At 38.0% G+C, this 22,766-nt stretch overlaps 1 protein-coding gene across 2 annotated transcripts in view; it reads left to right on the top strand.

Moving 5' to 3' along the window:
* Nucleotides 1–22,766, top strand: part of EMB2247 (protein EMBRYO DEFECTIVE 2247) — a 100,451-nt gene that overhangs the window by 42,434 nt on the left and 35,251 nt on the right. The window contains exons 10-15 of one of the 2 annotated variants that reach the window (XM_086425753.1): nucleotides 4,268–4,343; nucleotides 4,846–4,929; nucleotides 5,111–5,259; nucleotides 5,343–5,460; nucleotides 5,576–5,692; nucleotides 5,934–6,154. In XM_086425753.1, the coding sequence (XP_086281879.1) occupies nucleotides 4,268–4,343; nucleotides 4,846–4,929; nucleotides 5,111–5,259; nucleotides 5,343–5,460; nucleotides 5,576–5,692; nucleotides 5,934–6,154 (765 nt within the window). The remainder of the gene's footprint in view (nucleotides 1–4,267; nucleotides 4,344–4,845; nucleotides 4,930–5,110; nucleotides 5,260–5,342; nucleotides 5,461–5,575; nucleotides 5,693–5,933; nucleotides 6,155–22,766) is intronic. The other variant, XM_086425754.1, reaches the window with a different exon arrangement.

The raw sequence follows: 22,766 nt of genomic DNA, 5'->3' as shown, positions 1-22,766 counted from the left end.
TGGAGAAAGAGATGATAATAGGTGAGAATTACCTGTTGTATGATCTAATGCATCGGAATCAATGATCCTAGGGCTCGTAGATGATAATAAATAAGTGTATAGTAGTAGCTGATGAGTTGGAGACTAATTTATCATACTCCTCTCAAGAAAGGACAATGGATTCTTTCTTAATATTTTGATTAAATGAAACAGTAGGCTGCACAACATCTTCTGCTGAAGATAATGACGCTTGAGGGACAACTGGTCTTCTATAAATATCCTAAAAAAGTCAATAGTGTGTCCATCCCTACTACAATGTGTACACTTTTGGGCTCCATGACCTCCACGGCCTTTCCCTAAATCTCTACTACCATCTCTACCTTCACGACTACCACCATGTTCCCCTCGACTACCACTGTGATCACGACCACCACGATCTCCAAGAGTAGCTAAAGTAAAGCGATCACTTATAGGTTGGCCACTATCTGATAAAGTGACTCTCTTTATCTTGGAAAAAACATTTTTCAAGGAAGGAATATCAAGACTTCCTAAAATTTAAGACTTGATAGCATCATACTCTAATTAGACGGATAAAAAAAGACGAATAACATCCTTATCCTCTATTTTCTTTTGCATTTGAAGGATATTACTAGAAATAAGTTGATATTGATTTAGTTCACGCATATGCATCAAAGAACCGAAGGTTTGATCTAGAGTCTTAGGGTCTGTTCTTTATAGAAACCAGCTCCAGCTCCAGAAGCTAGCTTTTGGAAGAAGCAGAAGCTTAGAACCTGAAAAGCCACATCCAACAAAAGCATATTCGTTACAGAAGCACAGAAGCCGAAAATTGATGTTCGTTTGACAGTTTTTTATAGTTGGATTCTGGTAAAATGACCAGAATACCCTTAATGTTGATAATGCACTCAAAATGCACAAAAAATGACCAGAATACCCTTGTAAACATATAATTACACTAAATATATATATAAATATAATAAATTTATATTAAAAAATTATAAAAATAATTATTTTCAATTTAAATAAATTTATAAATTTTATAATTCTATCTAAAGAGGCTCCCTTAGACACTGCTGAAGCTCACATATATGAAATCCATTCTCATGGGACAACTGCTACAGCACAAGTCGTTGCAAATCTAGTTGATGAACTTGAGTCTCATACAAAAAATTTGGAAACCTAGGATACCACCCATTACTCTGGTAGATGAATTTACATTAAACTAGCCTTTGCCATAAGCAACAACTTTCCTCTTCAAACCACCAAAACCATTTCTCGTGGCATGTGGTAACTGTATCCTTAAAGAGCTTCACTCCAAGCCCTTCTAATTTGGGGTCTCAAATATTATTCTGATATGGCAAGAAGAAAATTTTATTGTTCTTCTCATCCTCCAAAAAAATCTCCAAACATCCTCCCCAACCTATTGGTCTTCTACCCCGGAATTGTAAGGAGAGAATGAAAATAAATGGAAAGACTTGAGAGAATGTTTAATCAACAAATTCTATTCCATTTTAAATAGATTTATTTGCTTCCACAAGGCAAATATGCCGCCATACGTTCAAGGACCAGGCCCTAGCTAACCTTCATCCTTTAATTAGCCCCCAAAGGAAGCTCCATGTAAGGCACAAAAATTTGCTACCTCAGGTACCCAATGTTCAACTTGAAAGTCATAACTTTGCTCTGTCATTCCTTAAAATGCATCCAACATTAGCTTCATCCAAATAAACTTGTCGACTAAATAATTATCGTCCATACTATTTTCATCAAAGGTTTTAAAAGCTTTTAATCAAATTTACCAAAATTGTATAAAAAACTTATGTTCTAATTTTTCACACAGTGATTGTGGTTCTCACACAACATGGCATCTCCTGTACTGATTTCTAGTAATACATTAAAGAAATAGAAATTCAAAAAACAAGAACTAAAACATTCAAATACATAACTCCATACCGTCGATCGCTTATCGATTGAAAATGAGAGAATCATCTCAAATGGTAATTTAATCGCACTCCAATTCTCCAAATCATAGAACTTCAATAAATCCCCTAAAGATTTAATAATAGACCACATTGTTGCTGTTGATACTGCTTCTGGTGGTCTCTGTAACAACGCAACAAGAACCAAAACAACATCAATTGCCTTCAAAGGAGGAAGCGATTGAGAAGGAATGAGAGGAAGTAAGATTGAGAGGTATGAAGTAAGATTGAGAGGTATGAAGTAAGAGCAGCAGTGGCACTAGAGTCTAGAGTATCTGCTGCATCGTTAATGGCATAAATTGTAGCAGCAAAGTAGGCCGATGGTATGAGAGGGAGACCTTCTTCTTGAAGGATTGCTGTCATGGCGGCAGATGAAACACAGCGATGGCGGTGCTGAGGAGCAGTTGATTTACCGTATCATTCCATTAATATTTGGTAGAGATCTTAGTTTTCTTTGAAGGGGTTCTCTACAACCTCTAGTTCTTCTTTTTCGACTACTTTGTCTTTAATGGCGGCCATGTATTGTACACTTCTCTTCATTTTTGCAGGTGAAGAGGAGAGTTGGAATTTTGTATCCACCTTCTCTGAACCCTTCTCGATTGTCTCTTGCAACTGAGAGTAATGCTATCTATGTTGAAAATCGATAAAACAAAAGTGTTTTTAGGTTTACATTTTCATTGGAAATTTGAAAAAAGAGGGAGGGTATTTCGGTATTTTTACCTAAGCCGTTTTCGGTAGTTGGCTTTGCGCAAAAGCCAAATAGAGAAGCCCCCTTTCGACGACTTTAGTTAAGAGCTGCTTTTGGGCTTCTGTTGCTATTTGTGGGAGCTAAAAAAGCCCAAACGAACATCGTTCATTGGGCTTTTTTGGCTTAAAAGCTAAAGAAGCAAAAAAAAACTGGCTTCTGAAGCTCAAACGAGCAACCTCTTATCATCTTGTTGTAAGGATAAAAATTGTTGAGTTATCTCATAAATTCGGGTTATATTGTTAGATCCAAAATACATGTTCCTCACTCGTTCCCAAATCTCCTTCACAGTATCCAAAAACATAAAGTTAACATTGATCTACGCCTCCATACTATTCCACAACCAAGTAAAAATCTTAGCATCTTCCTGTTCCCATACCTCAATGACTTTTTGATCGAGAAAACCAGACTTCACTTTGGTTAGGTGAGATTGGCCTTTAAAAAAATCTCCACGGCCTTCGACCATTTTATGTAGTTACTTCCATTTAAGCAAATAGAAGCCATTTGAGTTCCAATCAAATCAGTAGATATACCCAAGATAGTCTTATACTCCATGATGAAACAACTGATTGCCGAAGAAGTAGTAAAATTGCTCTACAATTTTCGGCGCTTCCGTTACCAAATTAATTTTCGTGAACGATTTTCTACTGTCGAAAATCTCCTCGACACAAATTCCTTATAGTTAAGATCTATGAAAAACCTCCAAAAATAGAGAGAAATCTATTCCAACGAAGTCGCAGGGTTCTAAAACTCTTCTAGATAAAATCGCAAGGCTCCAAAACCCTTTCCAGATAAAATCGCATATCTCCAATACCTCTCCAAATGAAGTTGCAGGGTACCTTGAAGGCCAGAAACACAATCTGAAATCTAACCACTACACCGTACCACTACCAACTACTAATAATTGTCGAAAATCCCTCGATCTATGATCACATTAGGGATATTTTTTAACCACAAAGACAAAATCCTCCAAACAGGGGATTTTGACCACCACGAGGATAATAAGTACAAGTCAGTTAAGAAAAGTCTGGTTTATAACAAGAGAGAAAAGAAGAAGAAGAATGCGGAAGAAGAGGAGAGAGATCACTAGAGAAGCTTTGATACCATGTAGAAGATCAGATTAGGGTTTAGAGAAAAAAGAATGGAGAAAGTGGGAGTAGTTGAACTTGATTATCTCACTATGAATTGTGGTATATATATAAAAGAAGAAAATAAATGAAATTATAGATATGCCCTTATGAAAAATATATAAAATACTGATGTATCTAACAGTTAATATGTTGTAAGTTTTTCTGTATGTATGCACTCTAGTTTGTTGGTATACCTCCCTTTCAAATTATGGCAGGAATGACATAAGTGAAGCATGTTGTAGACATTTGACAAAATTGAAAAAAACTAAAATAAGTAGCACTGAAAATTGGTATGATATGTTCTCTTACTAGATTAAAATTAGCATGGTAATGAATTTTAATGCATCTGAAATTGGATCTATGTTCTTAAAACTTTTTAATTTTAATTTTAATTTTTTTAAATTTTTTCTTTGTTGCAGGGATGACTATCTTACAATAGCCACAACACGCCCAGAGACATTATTTGGTGATACTGCAATTGCCGTCAATCCTGAGGTATGTTATTTTTGCTTGCCTTTAAGTAGTGGTCCCATGAAGTTTTTCTCTTTGTTTCAAATAGCTGCGGTACTAGTTTAGCTAATATTTGTCTGTTTTCTACACTATGGCTTCATTTTTAGTTTTTCTTAGATATGTACATTATTATCATCATTATCATCATCAAGAAGCGCTTTAAAGAAGACACTGTTCAATGTTCCATTTTATGCTTGTTATTCCTTGATCTTCTTTTACGTGCATTATTTTTCTCCAATGAATCTCATTCTCTTCCAATATCTCTTTTATAAAGCTTCTCACTTAATTCTTGTCCGTTTTTTTTTTCTTTTACCAATATTTCAGTGCGAGTTCTAAGAGGTGATTATGTAGAATATGGGATGATAATTATAATTTTTTACTTCTCATAAGTTGTTTGGATAAGAGTTATATTATGTATTGGAGATTTTAATGTCCAGATTTATGCTTGATGACTCCTTATTTTGGTTTGTTTCCTCTCTATTTGTAGGATGATCGCTATTCGAAGTATATCGGCAGGCAGGCAATTGTACCTATGACATTTGGCCGTCATGTCCCAATTATATCTGATAGAGTAAAATTTCTCATTTATTTTGTTTGTTTTAGCTTCCCATGTTGCTAACATTCAACATTAAATTCTTATTGCCTTTTGAAAGCTTAAACTGATTTTGATGTTATAGCACATAATTTTAACAATTCTTGGTAAATAACCTTACGTCTAACGCCTAACTCTACTAAGAATAGAAATATGGCAGTATGTTGATAAAGAATTTGGAACTGGAGTTTTGAAGATAAGCCCTGGGCATGATCACAATGATTATCTTCTTGCTCGAAAGCTTGGTCTACCTATACTTAATGTAATGAACAAGGATGGGACACTAAATGAAGTTGCTGGAATATACTGGTAAGCATATATATGCTACTTTGGATAATTGTTTTTTTTATAGATGTTTTGCTTAATATATGTTAATGATATTTGCCTTTTAGTGGGATGGATCGGTTTGAAGCAAGGAAGAAATTATGGTCAGAACTTGAGGAGACGGGTCTAGCTGTCAAAAAGGAACCCCACACTTCACGAGTTCCCAGATCCCAGCGAGGCGGAGAAGTGTGATAATATTCATTTCCAAAGTTTTATGTTCCAAGTTGAAATATAATTGAGTTGGATGGATTCCTCATTGGAATAAGTTTTTCTCATACAGTGGTCTTCATTCGCTAATTAGGTGATAGAGCCTCTTGTGAGTAAGCAGTGGTTTGTTACCATGGAGCCCCTAGCTGAGAAGGCCCTGCTTGCAGTTGAGAAAGGAGAATTAACCATTCTGCCTGAAAGATTTGAGAAGGCAATCTTTCACAATTTTAGTTTTTATCCATTAATTTCTCCTATTCATTCTTAACACTTGTTTGAAGATTATTGCTTAACCATGCTTATCTCAAGATTACTCAAACAATAATCATGACATTATTGTTCCATGATAGATCATAATCAATACTGATGTCTTAGTAATCGTTCTGCAAAGTCCCTAACTCAGATTTGCTGCCAAATGTTCTTGCTTACACCTCTTCTCTTGGCTTTGATTGTAGATATATAATCATTGGCTATCAACTATTAAAGATTGGTGTATAAGCAGACAACTTTGGTGGGGGCACCGCATACCAGTTTGGTACATTGCTGGCAAAGATTGTGAAGAAGACTATGTAGTTGCTCGGAGTCCTGAAGAAGCGCTAAAAAAGGCTTGTGAGAAATATGGAAAAGGAGTTGAGATATATCAGGATCCAGATGTTCTTGACACTTGGTTTTCAAGGTAGTGTATTGTATTCTTTACTGTCATCCATGTTATTTTTGGTTTTCATTCTATTTTTAAGACTTCAACCGCTACCAAAGCACGCTTTCTCACCGGTCATTCTCAATGTTACTGAAATCTCTGAATAAAACAGCTATACTGTACCTATCCTTTATCCTCACTGCAGACGATGCAAATAATCTCTGCTGATTTACTGTATCAAATAGCCTAGAGCACTACTGTACTTATGTGACTATGGGTTCTTTGATAGCCATACCCTTTTCAATCGACCATCCCCACAACTGTTAATTTTACAAGCCAAGCCAATATGCACTATTTCATATGTGGCTATGGGTTGTACCAGTGCAAAAGGCTTTCTTGTTAGGTGTTCTCCTCTGGGTATAGGTCATATTATTCCATTTTTTGAGATTCCTAATGTGTACAATCCAACTCATAATCCCTATAAGAGGCAAGACAACTGATTATCCTGACCCTAGTTTGTTCCTTTATCTCATGGGGTAGATTTTGAGTTCTTTGAAGGATCAAATAAATTATTGCCTGATTTCTAAGATCATTTGGGGGCATCCCTTGGAATACCAATCAACTTGAGCGACTAAATGATTTGATGGCGGAAGTGGATCATTGTGGTTCCAACCACGAAGAAGAGACATGTGAGACAAAGTCAATCAGCCTTTAAGCCCATCTGAATAATTGCTTTAACATGGTTTGCTTGTTTATTTAAAACCACTAATGGGTACGTTTTAGTGAAGTGAAAAGCCTCCGAGATTGCATTGGGTTCCTTAACCCACGTTAATCTGTTGCTCATACTCTTACTAGTGCTTTACCTTTTTTTAGAGCTAAATTGACCATGGAAGGTGCCCAACAAGGGGTCGTTGGTGACCAAGATGAAGGTGGATAGGCTTTAGGCAACAAGCTCTATTGCTACAAACATTAAGACCGAACTTTCATTCAATCTGCTTGCATCCACTAGGAAGGGAAGGGAGTGTGGTTCATTCCAACACATTTGATTAGTTTGTATTTGTTTCCTTCAGCCAATTCTTTTTTATTGGTGGTCAGTGTTTCTTGTTGAAAGAAAAAGGTCCATTGAAGCTGAAGAAGCATAGACAGTTTGTAGGGACCTCCACTTGCCGAAATGTGTTGGGAGTACATTTGAGTTTCCATTGGTCGATGTCCATCCCTTTTATTTGAGTTTGCTCATAAGAATTGGCTGACCTTTATAAGCTCCTCTGAAGGAATAAGAATCCTATTAAATTCTATTACTTGTTGTCTTTAAATGGATAACCCCCCATTGAAAGGTCTCTTTGCTAAGGATGATTCGAGTAATGGAGTTGAAACCTAGGGTGGACTCACTACTATGTTTTGCAGAGCCAGTGATTGAATGATAGGGTACCTTACTTGAACGATATGTCTCAGTTGAGATGGTCCAAGACAGAATTACACTTATGAACTAAGAATAGAGATAATTAGTTGCTAATCACCCTTGCACATTTAAAAAGTCCCCTTTGCACTTATGTTCTTCTTTGGAAGCTCAAACTAGTTTAACACTACTCTACCTTCTTTTGAACTTGCACTCCTTTAGAAGCTCAATTTCTTCTTCTTAGTTCCTAGAGAGAGAGAGAGATTTAAAAAAATAAAAGAATAGTTGCTATTTTGAAGGTTGGGGTGCACATGACGACTTGTGATCTGCAAATAGCTCCCCTAAGAATGCTTCTTTCCTTAGTAATTTAATGAAGTTGCAAATGGAAATCAACTGAATTTCATATTTTTGGTCTTCACCTTTCAATGATAAATCTAGAAGTTTGGGGAGTTTGTTAGTAGGGCTGGGTTTGTAGATATCCCGCTTTGTGGGAATAAGTTCACCTAGCCTAATAATTGGGAAATACCAATGATGAGCAAGTGAGATGGATTTTTGATCACACCTTATTGGGAGGAACACTTCGTTTCTATTCACCATGAGGTTTTTCCCAATCCAGATTTATACCACTACCCCATTGCTTTGAGGGTGGGGGAATTCATTAGATGGCCCACTCCTTTCAAGATTGAGAATATGTGGTTGAAACAGGAGAATTTTGTGGGTTTGATTCATGAGTGGTGGGATAGCTTCGAGTTCATTGGTAGGCCAAGTATGGTGTTTAGGAGGAAATTAAATGCGATAAAAGAGAAATTGGTATTCTAGAATAGAGATTGCTTTGGTAGAGTGGAGGTTCGGAAAACAAAGATGCTTGTAGAGATTGAAGAGCTAGGTAGGAAGGGAGAATTTGGTTTGTTGGATGTAGAGAAAAAAACTAGAAGTTTTATCAAAGATGAGTTTCAAAAGCTTATTGTTATGGAAGAAGTGTGCTGGAAATAGAAGTCTAGGGTGAAGTAGTTAAAGGAAGGTGATTCTAACATGAAGTGTTTTCATAGAATGACGATTAGACATAGGAAATCAAACTTAATTTCAATGTTATGGGTAGATGGGGTCAAGTTGGAAGGGGATAAGAAGGTGTCTAATGGGATTCTTGAATTTTACAAGAAGTTACAAAGAGGAAAACTTTGCTTAGCCGAATCTGGATCTACTTCAGTTTGATTTAATGTTGGAGACTCAAAGGTGTTGGCTTGAGAGACCGTTTGAGGAGGATGAGGTTTGGACTGTTATTTCCAGTAAGACCAATGATAAAGCAATGAGTCCCGACAATTTCTTGATGGCGTTCTTTTTAGACTAGCTGGCCCCTTCTTAAAAGGGTACTTCCTAGCAATGGTAAGAGTTATTGGAAATCTTAGAACAGTTAGTTTCAATTTGTCTACTATTAGTTTATTTCTATTCTTTCTTTGTAAGGACATATTTGTCCATTCACTTATTATTGGTTATATATATATATATATGCCAAGCTCTCATTATGAGACTTGACTTTTCTCTTCTAAAATTCTTCTTGGTATCAGAGCAAAAAAAATCCCTTGGCCTTTCATCTTCGTTCCTCCCCTTCCATTTTTTCCTTCTCTCATTAATTCTTCTACACTTTAACTCCAATCACCTAACAGTAGCCTCATTTGGAGTTTCTCCCCTTCAGGGGCTCTTTTTATTTTTGATTTATATTCTTTTAATTGCATGTTGCGATAGACATTTTTTTTAGTTCTTCACATGCTACAATATACCTTAGGGTTTCTTTTTCGATCTACCTGTGTTCCGATCAGAGCCATTAGAACTTATCTCTCTAGTGATTGCAGTAGATATTTTTTCGGTAAACTTCGATCAACCCAACAGCCCTAATCCGACTTGCTACAACATCAGACAACATGAACGTGCTGTTGTGTACATCACGATCAAACCCACAGATCTTACACAGCCTTGCGATAGCAGTTGCTAGTGGTTGTGAGCCCTGCGATCAGTGTACATGCCTTGAATAGCTCCGCGATCAACCCTACAGATCTGTAACAGCCTTGCGACAGGAGCTGCTGGTGATTGGAAGCCTTGCGATCAACTTATAGGCCTGAAACAGACCTGCGATCAACCCTACAGATCTTTAATAGCCCTGCGACAGTAGTTGCTGCTGATTGGAAGCATTGTGATCAACCTATAAGCCCTAAATAGACCTGCGATCAGTCCTACAAGTCTTGAAATTCCCTGCGACCAAACCTACAGGCCCTGGATTGTCCTATGACAGCAACAACTAGTGATTGGGAGCATTGCGATTACTCTATAGGGTTGTACAAATACCTACACCACCAGTAGAGGGTGTCTCTGTGACTTACGACATCTTTACCTTGGTTGGTTTAACCCTATGACAACTGGGGCTTCGACAACAAAAAAAAAAAAAAGTTTCTTTTCAACAGCCAAGGGTTTCGACAACAACCAGTTGTGGTTGTTTCTGGTGTTGCCGACAGCAATTAATCATATTATCTGGGATTCGACAGTACTAATATGGGAGATCTCCCTTCAATCCAAAATTCCTTCTTGCTCATAGTGTGCAATGACGATGATTCACGAAACTAAGGACTCTACCACAACCCTTGGGACTAATTTCTCAATCTAGTGTATAACCAATGCCCTACTTGATGGTCGTCCCGGTTAGTGCAACTTTATTTGGGTAGTAAAGGAAAATCTAGTTGGTTATCAGGTGTTATCCCTAAGCCACCCCTCACTGATCCTAAATTTGAACAATGGGAAATCGATAATTGTACCATTCTTGGATAGTTATTTAACTCCATGGAGCAATGCATTTACACAATGTTTATGTATCATGAAACTGTCTCTTCTTTGTGGTCAGCTTTTACTCAGACATATGCACACGCTCGTAATGACTCGAGGATTTATGAGTTTATGGGGATATTGCTCAAGCTACTCAAGGAAATCAGAGTGTTGCATATTATTTTGGATTTTTTCAGTCCCGTTGGCTAAGTTGTCTGCTAAGGTAGTCGGGTATGTGGTCAAGAGGATTGCTAGACATCAGACATATCAGTTTCTCATCGGTCTATGCCTTGAGTTTGAGACACTACGGACACAAATCATTAATACCACTCCTGTACATTCCTTATTTGAGACATTTGCGATTATTTTTAGCGATGAGCGTCGTAGCCGTGTAGTTCCCTCTTAGACTCCATCTTCTGTCATTATCTCTGCCCCAGATACAGATCAGATGGCCCTTGTAGCCAATTCGGGGTTCTTTAACTCCCGTACACACGGGTCCGGGAATCGTGGACGTGGTAAAGGAAGTGGTTTTACATGTAGCCACTGTGGGAAGATTGGTCATGAGAAGGCTCTCTGTTTTCAGCTCCATCCCCACCTGTTGAGATCCTCTGGGGGACAACTTTGTGCTGTTAGTGTGGAATCTACCTCTGTTGATCCTGCCTCCTTTGGAACTATTGATTTCCAGCATTTCTAGACACAGATTACAGTTATTGTACGGGATCAGATTCAGGCCCAGATTCTTTCATCTTTGACAATTGTTTCTATTACCACACCTCTAGGTACCTCTTCTGCATTTCATGTCACTCAGTCTGGCTCTGTTTTTTTGACTTGGGTAATTGATTTTGGTGTCTCTGATCACATGACCAGTGAGTCCAATCATTTTATTTTTTCTATTTTTCCTACTACTCATAAGGAGGTTCGTCTTGTTGATGGGTCTTTTATCCCTATTCACAGTAAGGGTACTATCTCCTTATCCCTTGATTTTCCTCTTGATTCTATTTTTCATGTTCCTCACCTCTCTCTTAACTTTATGTTCGTGAGTAGCATTACCAAATCTTTAAACTATTCTGTAACATTTTTTCTTACTCACTATATCGTTCAAGACCTAACTTCGAGGAGGATTTTTGACAAGGGGTATGAGAGGGATGGGCTGTACTTGTTTGGCGTTCTACCTACTGCTACTCCAGCTTCCGTCCTTCCACTCACTAGAAATCATACTTTTTCTTCCCAAACTTCAGATTTATGGCACGCTCGCTTAGGGCATGATAATTTTCAACACCTATGTTCTTTATTTTCTACTTTAAAAACTTCTTGTAATAGACACAAGTTTCAGTGCTCTGTGTGTGAACTTTCTAAACACACACGTACGTTTTATAATCCTCGCATGTATAGAGTTAATGTTATTTTGACTTAGTTCATTCTGATGTGTAGGGGCCTTCCCTTGTTACTGCTTTTAAAGGTCATAGATATTATGTTACATTTATTGATGACTATTCTCATTGGGTTTATTTAATGCTTTTTCGTTCTGAGGTGCTCCCTATTTTTGTTAATTTCCTTAAAATGATTTGGACTCAGTACAACATTATTGTCAAATCTCTTAAAACGGATAATAGAGGGGAATATATTTCTGATGGGATTCGGTTCCATCTTCATGAGCATGGTATGCTTCATCAGTTGACTTGCCCCTACACTTCTAAGTAAAACGGGGTGGCAGAACGTAAGAATCGCCACCTCATGAACATTGTCCGTTGTCATCTGTGGGGGATGCATGTTCCCAAGTCATATTGGAATATGACAGTTCTTACTGCTGCTTTTTTTCTAAATCGTATTCCGAGTTACACTTTAGGGGCACAAGTGCCTCTTCATGTTCTTCGACCTAATAGCACTCTCTTCCCCCTTATACCTAGAGTCTTTGGGTGTACCTGCTTTGTTCAGAATAGAACTCCCCATCGCACCAAACTAGATGGCAAAGATGTTCGTTGTGTTTTCTTAGGTTACTCATCTATGTCAAAGGGATATCGGTGCTATAATCATCACTCATTGTATTATTCATTTTTTAGATGTCACATTTTTTGAAAATATTCCATATTTTAGTGCTTTATTTTCTTTGCAAGACTCTCTTTCTTTGCAGGATCACTATCCTATAGTGCTATCGTTTCTAATTTTCTCTCCATCTTCATCTTCACTGCTGCTGCAAGTTTACTTTCGTCAGCCTCCCCCCTCACAAATCTTGCCTACCTCCTCCTATGACTTAGGTATACCCCCTTCTACATTTACTCTTGTTCCTTCTATTTCTGATTCTTACTTACCTATTGAACTTCACAAAGGTAAGCGAGAGTGTGTTACTAATCACCCTATCGTCCAATATGTTTCATATCAGGATCTTTTTTCTTCCTATCGAGCCTATTTTGTCTCCACAGACTCTATTTGGGTTCCTCGGTCTGTATCTGAGGCTTTACGTGATCCTAATTGGACTAGAGCCATGACAACTAAGATGGATGCACTGTAGAAGAATCACATCTGGATACTTGTTACCCTTTCATCTGGGGAGCGGACCGTTGGTTGTAAATGGGTCTTTACTGTGAAACACCTCGCGGATGTGACTGTTGATCGGTATAAGACGCGATTAGTTGCTAAAGGATTTACGTAGATTCCAGGGAAAGATTTCGGTGCCACATTTGCTCCTGTCGTTAAACTTTACACTGTTCGTCTTCTTATCTCTTTACCTGTTTGTCACTCATGCCCCCTTCATCAACTTGATGTGAAAAATACTTTTCTAAATAGTGATTTGACTGAGGTTATATATATGGACCCCCCTCATGGGTTTTGCCTTTAGGGGGAGTATTGTGGGAAGGTATGTCAACTTCTCAAATCTAGGTATGGCCTGAAACAGTCTCCGCGAGCTTGGTTTCTTTGTTTTTCAGAAGTTATTTTGTCTATGGGATTCACCAGATGCCACTCAGATCATATTTTTTTTGTTCATCAAGGATTGGATGATTGTTGTGCCATTGTTCTAGTGTATGTAGATGATATTATCTTGACAGGAGATGATGCGCAACGGATTGACATGATAAAGATGATATTGGGTCGTGCCTTTGAGGTTAAGGACTTAGGTCCTCTCAAGTATTTTTTAGGGGTAGATGTAGCTCGCTCATAACGTGGTATTTCATTATGTCAATGCAAATACACATTAGATCTTCTTCACGACACTGGTATGCTTGGTTGTCGTTTTGTCTCTTCCCCAATGGATCATAATCATCGCCTTCATATTGAATATGAGGAACTTTTATTTGATCCTTCATCTTACCAGAGACTCGTAGGCCGTTTGATTTATCCGACTAACACTAGATCGAATTTGACCTTCGCGGTTAGTGTAGTCAGTCAGTTTATGCATGCTCCGCATACCTCTTATCTTGATGTCGTGTATCGTATCCTTCGCTATTTGAAGTCTCTTTCTGGTTTAGGCGTATTTTATTCGTCTACTACTCAGCCACATTTATCCTGTTTCACTGATGTTGATTATGTGGGTTCTCTTACAGATAGGAGATCTACTTCTGGTTTCTGTACTTTCTATGGTTGTAAACTTATCTTGTGGAAAAGTAAGAAACAGAGTGTTATTTCTCGTTCTTCTGTTGAAGCTGAGTATCGTGTTATAGTTCGTGGCATATGTGAGTTTCTTTGGCTTAGATCTTTGCTATCAGAGTTGGGATTCCCTACTGTTGGTTCCTCATCGTTGTTTTGTGACAACAAATTTGCTATCATGCTTGCATCCGACTCAGTCTTTCATGAAAGGACTAAGCACATTGAGGTTGATGTTCACTTTTTCAGGGAGAAAGTTCAATTTGGTGCACTTGAAATAGTCTTTGTTTTTTTTTTTAAATCAACTGGTCGATATACTTACGAAGTCTGTTGGACCTTCTATCACTAATTCTCATCTTGCCAAGCTGGTCTTAGTTGATATATTTTCCCCAGCTTGAGGGGGAGTATTAGAAATCCTAGAACATTTAGTTTCAGTTTGTCTAATATTAGTTTATATCTATTCTTTCTTTGTAAGGACATATTTGTCCATTCACTTATTATTGGTTATATATATATGCCAAGCTCTCATTATGAGACTTGACTTTTTTCTTCTAAAATTCTTCTAGAGTTTTATAGGGAGGTGTTTTTGGACTACAGACCCAATTGTATTTTTGTGGCTCTAATTCCCAAAAAGAGTGATACAAAGGATATTTCGGAGTTGAGGCCCATTAGCTTGGTGGGAGGCACATACAAGATTATTTCCAAACTTCTTGCCTTGAGGATGAAAATGGTCATAGATAGTGTGATTGGGCCATACCAAGTGCCTTTGTGAGAGGAAAGCAAATCTTGGATGGAGTTCTTATTGCTAAAGAGTGTATTGATTCTAGATTAAAAACAAAGAAGCCTGGTTTGGTTTGCAAGATTGGCTTAGAGAAGGCTTATAATCATGTCAGATAGAACTTTTTGGAATACATCTTGGGTTGTATGCGTTTTGGGTAGATTTTGAGTCATGAAATACGTGTCCTCACCTACTTTTTCTATCTGGTAAATGGGATGTCTCATGGTTTTTTCAGGAGTTCTAAAGGTTTGAGATAGGGAGTTGCACTATCCCCTTTCTTGTTAATTGTACTTGTTGAAACTTTGGGGAGGATGCTGAGAAATGCAAAGGAGAATGGAGATATTTGCGGCTTTACAGTAGGGTCTGTTAAACCAGTTGTGTTGCATATGCAACTTGTGGATGACACACTTATCTTTTTGGATGTTTCACTTAATCCAATAAGATTTTTGGGTGCGGTCTTGTGTTGTTTTGAGGCAGCTTTTTGTCTTTTCTTCAATCTCCAAAAAAGTAAAGTGTTTGCTGTTGGGAATGTGCATAATGTTGAGGTACTTGTAGTTGTGTTGGATTGTCAGACAAGTTTGCTCCCCTTTAGATACTTTTGGGGCTCTATATAGTTCAAAATCTCTGTGGGATCCATTGTTGGAAAGAGTTGGGAGAAGGCTAAGCTGTTGGCATGCCTGATACCTATCTCAGGGAGGGACAATTACTTTGATCAAAAGCACATTTTCTAGTATTCCGGTTTATTTCCTTTCTCTGTTCACTATGCCAAAGAATGTGGAGTTGGTTCCTGATAAATTGTTCAAGGGAGTTCTCGTGGCATGATAAAAACAATAGAAAACTGCGTTTAGTGAGTTGAAAGCGGGTGTGCACCCTTAAAAAGGAAGGGTGCTTTGGTTTCTCAAGTTGGCTCTAATGAATAAAGTGCCATAGGAGTGTAGGAATAAGTAATTATTCTTTGCGGAGTTAATTTGTAATATTTAGATGTTGAGAGGTTATTTGTAATTGTTAATAAATCAAATGTATGATGGATAGAAGGGGTCTATCAACCCTAATCTCATAAGTTTTTTCTCTAATTTTCTCTTCTTTCTTCTCCTTTTGATCTACAACTAGGGAAAATGGGTTTGGACTTTTGAGATTTAGTGTCGAGGAGGATAGCCTTTGGCAAAAGGTTATAGTGGATAAGTTTAAGTTGTGTCTATTTGGGTGGGAGAGTGGGACCAAGTGTGGGACAATGGGCTTTGGAGTTTGGAGAGGGATTCTCAAGGTTGCTCCTTTTGTGCGGGCAAAAACAAGGTTCAAGGTAGGAAATGGGAGGAGACTAAGGTTTTGAGAAGATAGGTGGTTTGGTCATACTCCTCTTAGGGAGTAATTCCTAACCTTATATGAGTTGTCACTAAAAAAAGGGTAGGAAAATTCTAGCATTGTGTTAGATTAAGGCGGGTCGTTGCTTGGTATTTTGGGTTTAGACGAGCATTTAATAATTGGGAGGTGGGGGAAGTGGACAGATTAGTTGGGATAGTTGGATTTGGGAGAGGTCTAAGAGTGGGAAGTGGGCTTTTAGACCTAGGGTTGTCGACGGATGCTTATAGGATCAAATACAGTAATATCCTAATCCGAAATTTTTATCTGATATCCGAATTCGAATTTGAATCTGACGGATGTTCTAAAACTCTATCCCAATTCGAATCTAATTATCCTATCGGATATCAGATAATATCCGATTAGAATTCGAATAATTTGTATATTATAAAAAACACAATTTTTTTCGTATCCAATTGATTTTTCATTAGTAAAAAAACCTATAATATATTATACTATGTATATAATAAATAAATCAAGTTAAATAATATATATTATATTATTTATATAAAAAATAAAATAAAATAAATAATATATATCATATATTATTTCGAATCGGATATTATCGGATTCAAATGTTAATATCCAAATCCGTATCCGATAAGGATTCGAATATATAAAACTATCTAAATTTGAATTCAATATTCGAAATTTTCAAATAATATCCGATTTTTTGAATTTGAATTCGAACCGGATTTGAATTTTCGACTATCCATTGACGCCCCTACTTAGACCCATAGCTCAGTTGATTTGAAAAATTGCAAAATAACTTTGAGGTCGTGGGTTCAAATCCAGCTTACCCATCTAAAAAAAAGAGCGGGAAGTTTTCCAGAGTTCTCTCTAAGTGTCTTACACAGCTGAGTGATAGAAGCTTTCCTGTTGATACTATCTAGGGTCTGAAGGTTGCTTAGAAGGTGGCCTTTTTGAGGACAATGGTGTCAGACAAACTTCAAATGGCAGATTTGCTAATTGCCAAAGGTTTTTGTATGCAAAATTTTTGTTTTAGGTACAAAAGTATGGGGTTTTGGTGAGACATCTTCTTCATTGTTTGTTCGCATGCATGATGCAGGATTGTGAACACTAACGTAATATGTTAAAGTTTGAGATCAAGAATAAATTAACAATTGCAAATCAAAGTATAAAATAAAGCTCAATCAATCACAACCTAAAGAAATATCTAAAAGATAATTAAAAGTGGTTCGAGACATAATCACAATCCTACAATGTTAAATCCTTTAAATAGTGAACGATGAACTCAAAGGAAGGTAGGACTTCCACAGGTTTAGGGTTCAAACCAATATCAACGTGTCTCAATGATTAAGGTTGGGAAATGTGTAAACTGAGGGTTTAGTAGTGAGTAAAGCTTGCTAATTTTGAGGTCTTGGACAAAATACCCAAATAAATATCTAAAAGATGATTAAAAGTGGTTCGAGACATAATCACAATCCTACAATGTTAAATCCTTTAAATAGTGAACGATGAACTCAAAGGAAGGTAGGACTTTCACGTTGCGGAAGCGTGTGAATCAATAGATTCGATAGATCGTGTTCAATGGAACACTCAAAATCAATTTGAATCAATAGATTCAATTGATAAACAAGCAATAACTTGAAAGAAAATAAAATATAAAACTAAAAAATAATAATTAAAAGAGAAGATAATTGAATTGATTGTTGATTTTCGGATTTGGAGCTCTTTATATAGATAACTCCATCATAACAACTTCTAATCCTACTAAAATACTAAAAATTAATATTCCTAATCTATGTATAACTTAATATCAACTTTCTAATCCTATTAGAACTCAAATTGGAGATTTCTAAGCACTTCTAATTATAGTCTAAATAATAAAAATGAATTTAAAACAAATTAGAAACTAACAAGGAATTGTACTCCTAACATAACTATGAAATAGAAATCCTATTAGAAGTAGAAATAGAAATACTAGTAAAGCTCTAACTAGGATTGTAGATGTCCTACATCAGGCTCCCTTTCTTTGAGAAAACTCGTCCTCGAGTTGGTGTAGGAGTAGAAAAACCATCCTCCGAAAAATAAGGATAGATGTCCTTGACGTTGAATGTCAGGGATATGTGCCTATCATCAGGCAAATCCACTACATAAGCGTTATTGTTTATTTTTTTCAAGATACGAAGGGGCCCAATTTTCTTTAGCTTGGTCTTGTTGTAAGTTCCAGCAGGGAAGTGATCTTTACTAAAATAAACCATGACCAAGTCTCCTTCTTCATAGCTCTTGAATCGTCGATGCTTATCGGCATTTGCTTTATACTGTTCATTAGAAGCTTCAAGGTTCTTTTTTACTTGTCTGTGGAGCTTGTGAAGGTTCTCAATCATATCATTGACCGTCACATTGGAGTTGGGGAGAGAAGGAAGTTGTACCAAGTCCAAAGTATGATTAAGCGCTTTGGAATAGACTATGTGGAATAGTGCGTAGCCTGTAGAGCGATCAATGACTGAATTATAAGCGAATTCAGTTTGTGCAAGTGCTAAGTCCCATTGTTTCGGTTTGTCACCGAAAAGGCACTGAATCAAGTTGCCAAGAGTACAGTTCACAACTTTTGTTTGTCCGTCCGTTTGAGGATGGGTGGTGCTTGAAAACTTAAGTTCAGTTTTCAATCTTGCCCATAAAGTCTTCCAAAACCAACTCAAAACCTTAGAGTCACGATTTGAAGTGATAGTTTTGGGGATGCCATGTAAACGTACGACTTCACGAAAGAAGAGGTTGGCTATATTTACCGCATCGTGAATCTTGTGGCAAGGGATAAAATGTGTCATCTTCGAAAAGCGATCAACAACAACGAAGGTGAAATCGTTGCCTCGTTGTGTTCGAAGTAGTCCAAGCACAAAATCCATTGAAAGATCTTCCCAAGGGCCATTAGGGACTGGTAAAGGTGTGTACAAATCAGTGTTTTGTGCTTGTCCTTTCCCTTTTTGGCTTATAAGGCATCGACGAACAAAATCTTCAACATCTTTCTTGAGGGACTTCCAAAAGTACCGTTCTTCCACGGGTGCAATGGTCTTGTCTCGTCCAAAGTGTCCCGAGAGTCCACCACCATGTAACTCTTTGATAAGATGCTCACGAATAGAACCATTGGGAATGCATAACCTTGTTCCTTTGAAGAGGAACCCATCTTGAACCACAAAGTCTGAAGTACCTTATTGTCCTGAGTTTTACTTTTCCCACATAACTTGGAATTCTGGGTCGTCAATGTACAGTTCTTTGCGGAAGTTGAAGCCTATCACATTGCTCCTTATAGTAATGAGCAAAGAATCTCTATTTTGCGAGGCATGAGAAGGAATACGACTTAGTGCGTCAGCAATTTATTGTTGAGGCTAGATTTGTGTTGAATAATGAAGTTGAACTCTTGAAGCAAGGTGATCCATGAAAAATGCATGCGGCTTGTCGGATTTTGATTTTGGACGAATTTCAAGGCTTGGTGGTCCGAATAGAGCACAAATTCATTTTGGATCAAGTAATGCCTCCACTTTCTAAGAGCACGAACAATGGCATAGAATTCGAGTTCATACGTACTCCACTTTTGCCTTGCTTCCGTTAGCTTCTCACTAAGGAATTCAATAGGCTTTCTTTCTTGAGATAAAAGAGCTCCTACTCCATGTATGGAAGCATCACAATGGACTTCAAATAGTTTTTCAAAACAAGGAAGTGCCAAAATAGGGGCAAAAGTAAGTTTAGCCTTTAAGAGATGAAAGCTAGCTTCGGCATCATCGGTCCAAGTAAATGTTTTGTTTTTTCCATGTGTCAGGTAAAGGTGATGCGATAGAGCTAAAGTCCTTGATGAAATGCCGATAGAAGGATGCTAACCCATGAAAACTTCGAGCTTCAGAGGCTGATTTTGGAGAAGGCCAATCCCTTATGGCTGCAATTTTAGTTTCATTCACGTGTATGCCCTCTTTGGAGATAATGTAAGCCAAGAAAAGTACCGAAGACGTGAAAAAGTGGCATTTCTTCAAATTGATGTAAAGATAGTTGGCTTTGAGAGCCTCAAAAATAGTCCGTAGATGCAGAAGGTGCTCTGAATAAGATTTGGAGTAGATTAAGATATCAAAATAGACCATAACGAACTTACCAATGAAGGGTTGTAGTACTTAGTTCATGAGACGCATAAAAGTGCTGGGCGCATTTGATAAACCAAATGGCATAACTAGCCATTCATACAAGCCATCCTTGGTCTTAAAGGCCGTTTTCCATTCACTCCGGGTAGGATCTGTATTTAATGGTAGCCACTTTTCAAGTCGAATTTGGAGAAGATGGTTGAACCCGTTAGCATGTCGAACATGTCATCAAGGTTTGGAATCGAAAAGCGATACCTTATAGTAATTTTGTTCACCGCACGACTATCAATACACATTCTCCATGTACCATCTTTCTTAGGAACCAATAAAGCCGGAACCGCGCATGGACTAAGACTTGGTTAAATGAGACCCTTGGAAAGTATGTCTTCCACTTGTTCCTTCAATAGGTCATGCTCTTTTGGACCCATCCTATAATGGGGCAGATTTGGGAGACTTGCACCGGGCACCAAATCGATGTGGTGTTGTATATTTTCCATGGGAGGCAATGAATTTGACAAGTCTGAAGGAAGAGCACAAGAAAATTCTTCAAGGAGAGGTTGCATTTGAGGAGGAACTTGAGTAGGAAGGTCCTGATTGGAAGGTTGTACTACCACTGCGAACACTTGGCTTGCTTCTTTTAAGTCCTCATTGATGTTGGGAGAAAGAAAACATGTTCTCTTCTCCTTGACTAGGTGGGAAACCTTGGGCTTGGCATCGGAAGGATGTAGGATCACTTTGACACTATTATGCATGAAAGAATAGGTATTGGCTTTGCCTTGGTAGGTGACATCATTATCATGAAGCCAAGGCCTTCCTAAGAGGATGTGGCATGCTCTCATTGGGACGATGTCACAAATAACATCATCCTTATATTGTCCAATGTTAAAAGAAAAAGAGCATTGATTTGACACATTCTTCTTGCACTCATCGTCCACCCAACCTATAGAATAAGGTGTAGGGTTTGCATAGTAGGTAGCTTGAATGCATCGAGCATGTAGCTTGAAATTATATTTTCTGAATTTCCAATATCTATAATTAATTGACAACTTGTCTTGCACCTTGCATGTAGTTCGAAAAAGACTGTCTAGTTAAAGGAGCAACATGTTGTACCGACAATAAGTTGCGAATAACACAACTTAGATGTTTACTTTCGTCCTCCTCATAAGCCTCAAAGAAGAGAGTCGCATCATTATCAGCATAGTGGTCATCTTCGTTTTTTTCCTAATCAGTCTCGACTACTAATGTGTGATTCCTCCGGCACACTTCTGAGGTATGACCCATTTTTCCGCACTTAAAACACTTATTTTGCTTTGGGTATGCATAGGGATTAGGTTGGTGAGGTTTAGGATGTGGAGGTGAAGCTTGAGAGGTGGAAGCATAAGAATTAGGTTGGTGGGTTTTAGGATGTGAAGGTGGAGCTTGAGAGGTGGAAGCATGGTTGTTATTGTCAAAAGGGGGTTGATTGTGGGATGGATAAGGTTGATGAGATGGGAGGGTAGATTGTGGATAGTTAGACCTCCGATTATTGGTATAAGAAGGACGAGAATCAAGTATAAAGGATTCTACTTTTAGGGCATTGTTTATGGCTGCGTGCACGCTTGTGTATTAATGCGTGGCCAATTTCTCTTGAATTCTTCTATTCAACCCATTGATGAAACGCCCAATAGTTTGGTCTTCATTTTCTTGAAGTTCATTCCTTGAGAGAAGTCATCAACATATTCTTGTACACTTTGAGACCCTTGTTTACAATTTTGTAGGTTGATGAACAAGGTTTGGATGTAATTCGGTGGTAAGTATCGTTACTTAAGCAATTGTTTCATGGCTGGCCATGATTGAACTTGCCGAAAGCCTTGACGTAGTCGATCTCGTTGGAGATGGTCCCACCAAGAGGAGGCTGCCCCAGTTAGCTTAAAAGCCATAAATTTGACCTTCTTATTCTCTGAAATTTCCATGTACTTGAAGAATCATTCAACATTGGAGATCCAATTAAGAAAGTCCTCAATGTGCAAGAGCCCATTGAAGGTAGAAATATCCGCCTTAAGCCTATAGTCAAAAGACAGCGCTTGTTGTCCATTGTTGCGAGGATTGGGGGGGGGGGGGGGGGGGTGCGTTATGCATGAACACGCGTTCAACCTCTTCAAAATCATGGAAGGGTTGATTTATGGGTGGGTGATAATGGGCCCGTCTTGCATTGGCTTTGCAATATGTAGGTGGGTGAGTATGAGGAGAATTAGGGAGAGGTCTATCATGGTTAAAATAGGGATGTTTAGTTGGGGGAGGTGTAGTATAAGGATCCAATTCATCTATGTAATCTATATATGGGCTGTTATGGCCGTTGAAGGGTTATTGAAGTTATTTGATGGGTTTTGAGGGTTAAGAGAAATGTTTTGTGGGGGCATATATGTGGCTGTTGGAGGATGAGGGATTTTATTTTGAGGGTATACGAATGATGCAGTATGGTTAGAAGGTTGAGGGAGGGTGGTCTGAAGTGTGGGAAGTGGCATGGTTTGGACAAAACCAAAATTATGGGTAAGGTTCTGGTTTTGAGGGAATTCGGCCTCTCTAGAAGTGTTTCTAGGGGCTGAATTATGAGGGGAATTGTGGGAGGCATGGTGGGAATCCTTTGGGTCTTCTTTT

The sequence above is a fragment of the Akebia trifoliata genome, chromosome 15 (assembly GCF_017979445.1).
Source record: "Akebia trifoliata isolate Shusen 1 chromosome 15, ASM1797944v1, whole genome shotgun sequence".
In the NCBI taxonomy this organism is placed as follows: domain Eukaryota; kingdom Viridiplantae; phylum Streptophyta; class Magnoliopsida; order Ranunculales; family Lardizabalaceae; genus Akebia; species Akebia trifoliata.
The sequence above is the reverse complement of the archived record's forward strand: the minus strand, read 5'-3'. Positions and strand labels throughout refer to the sequence as shown.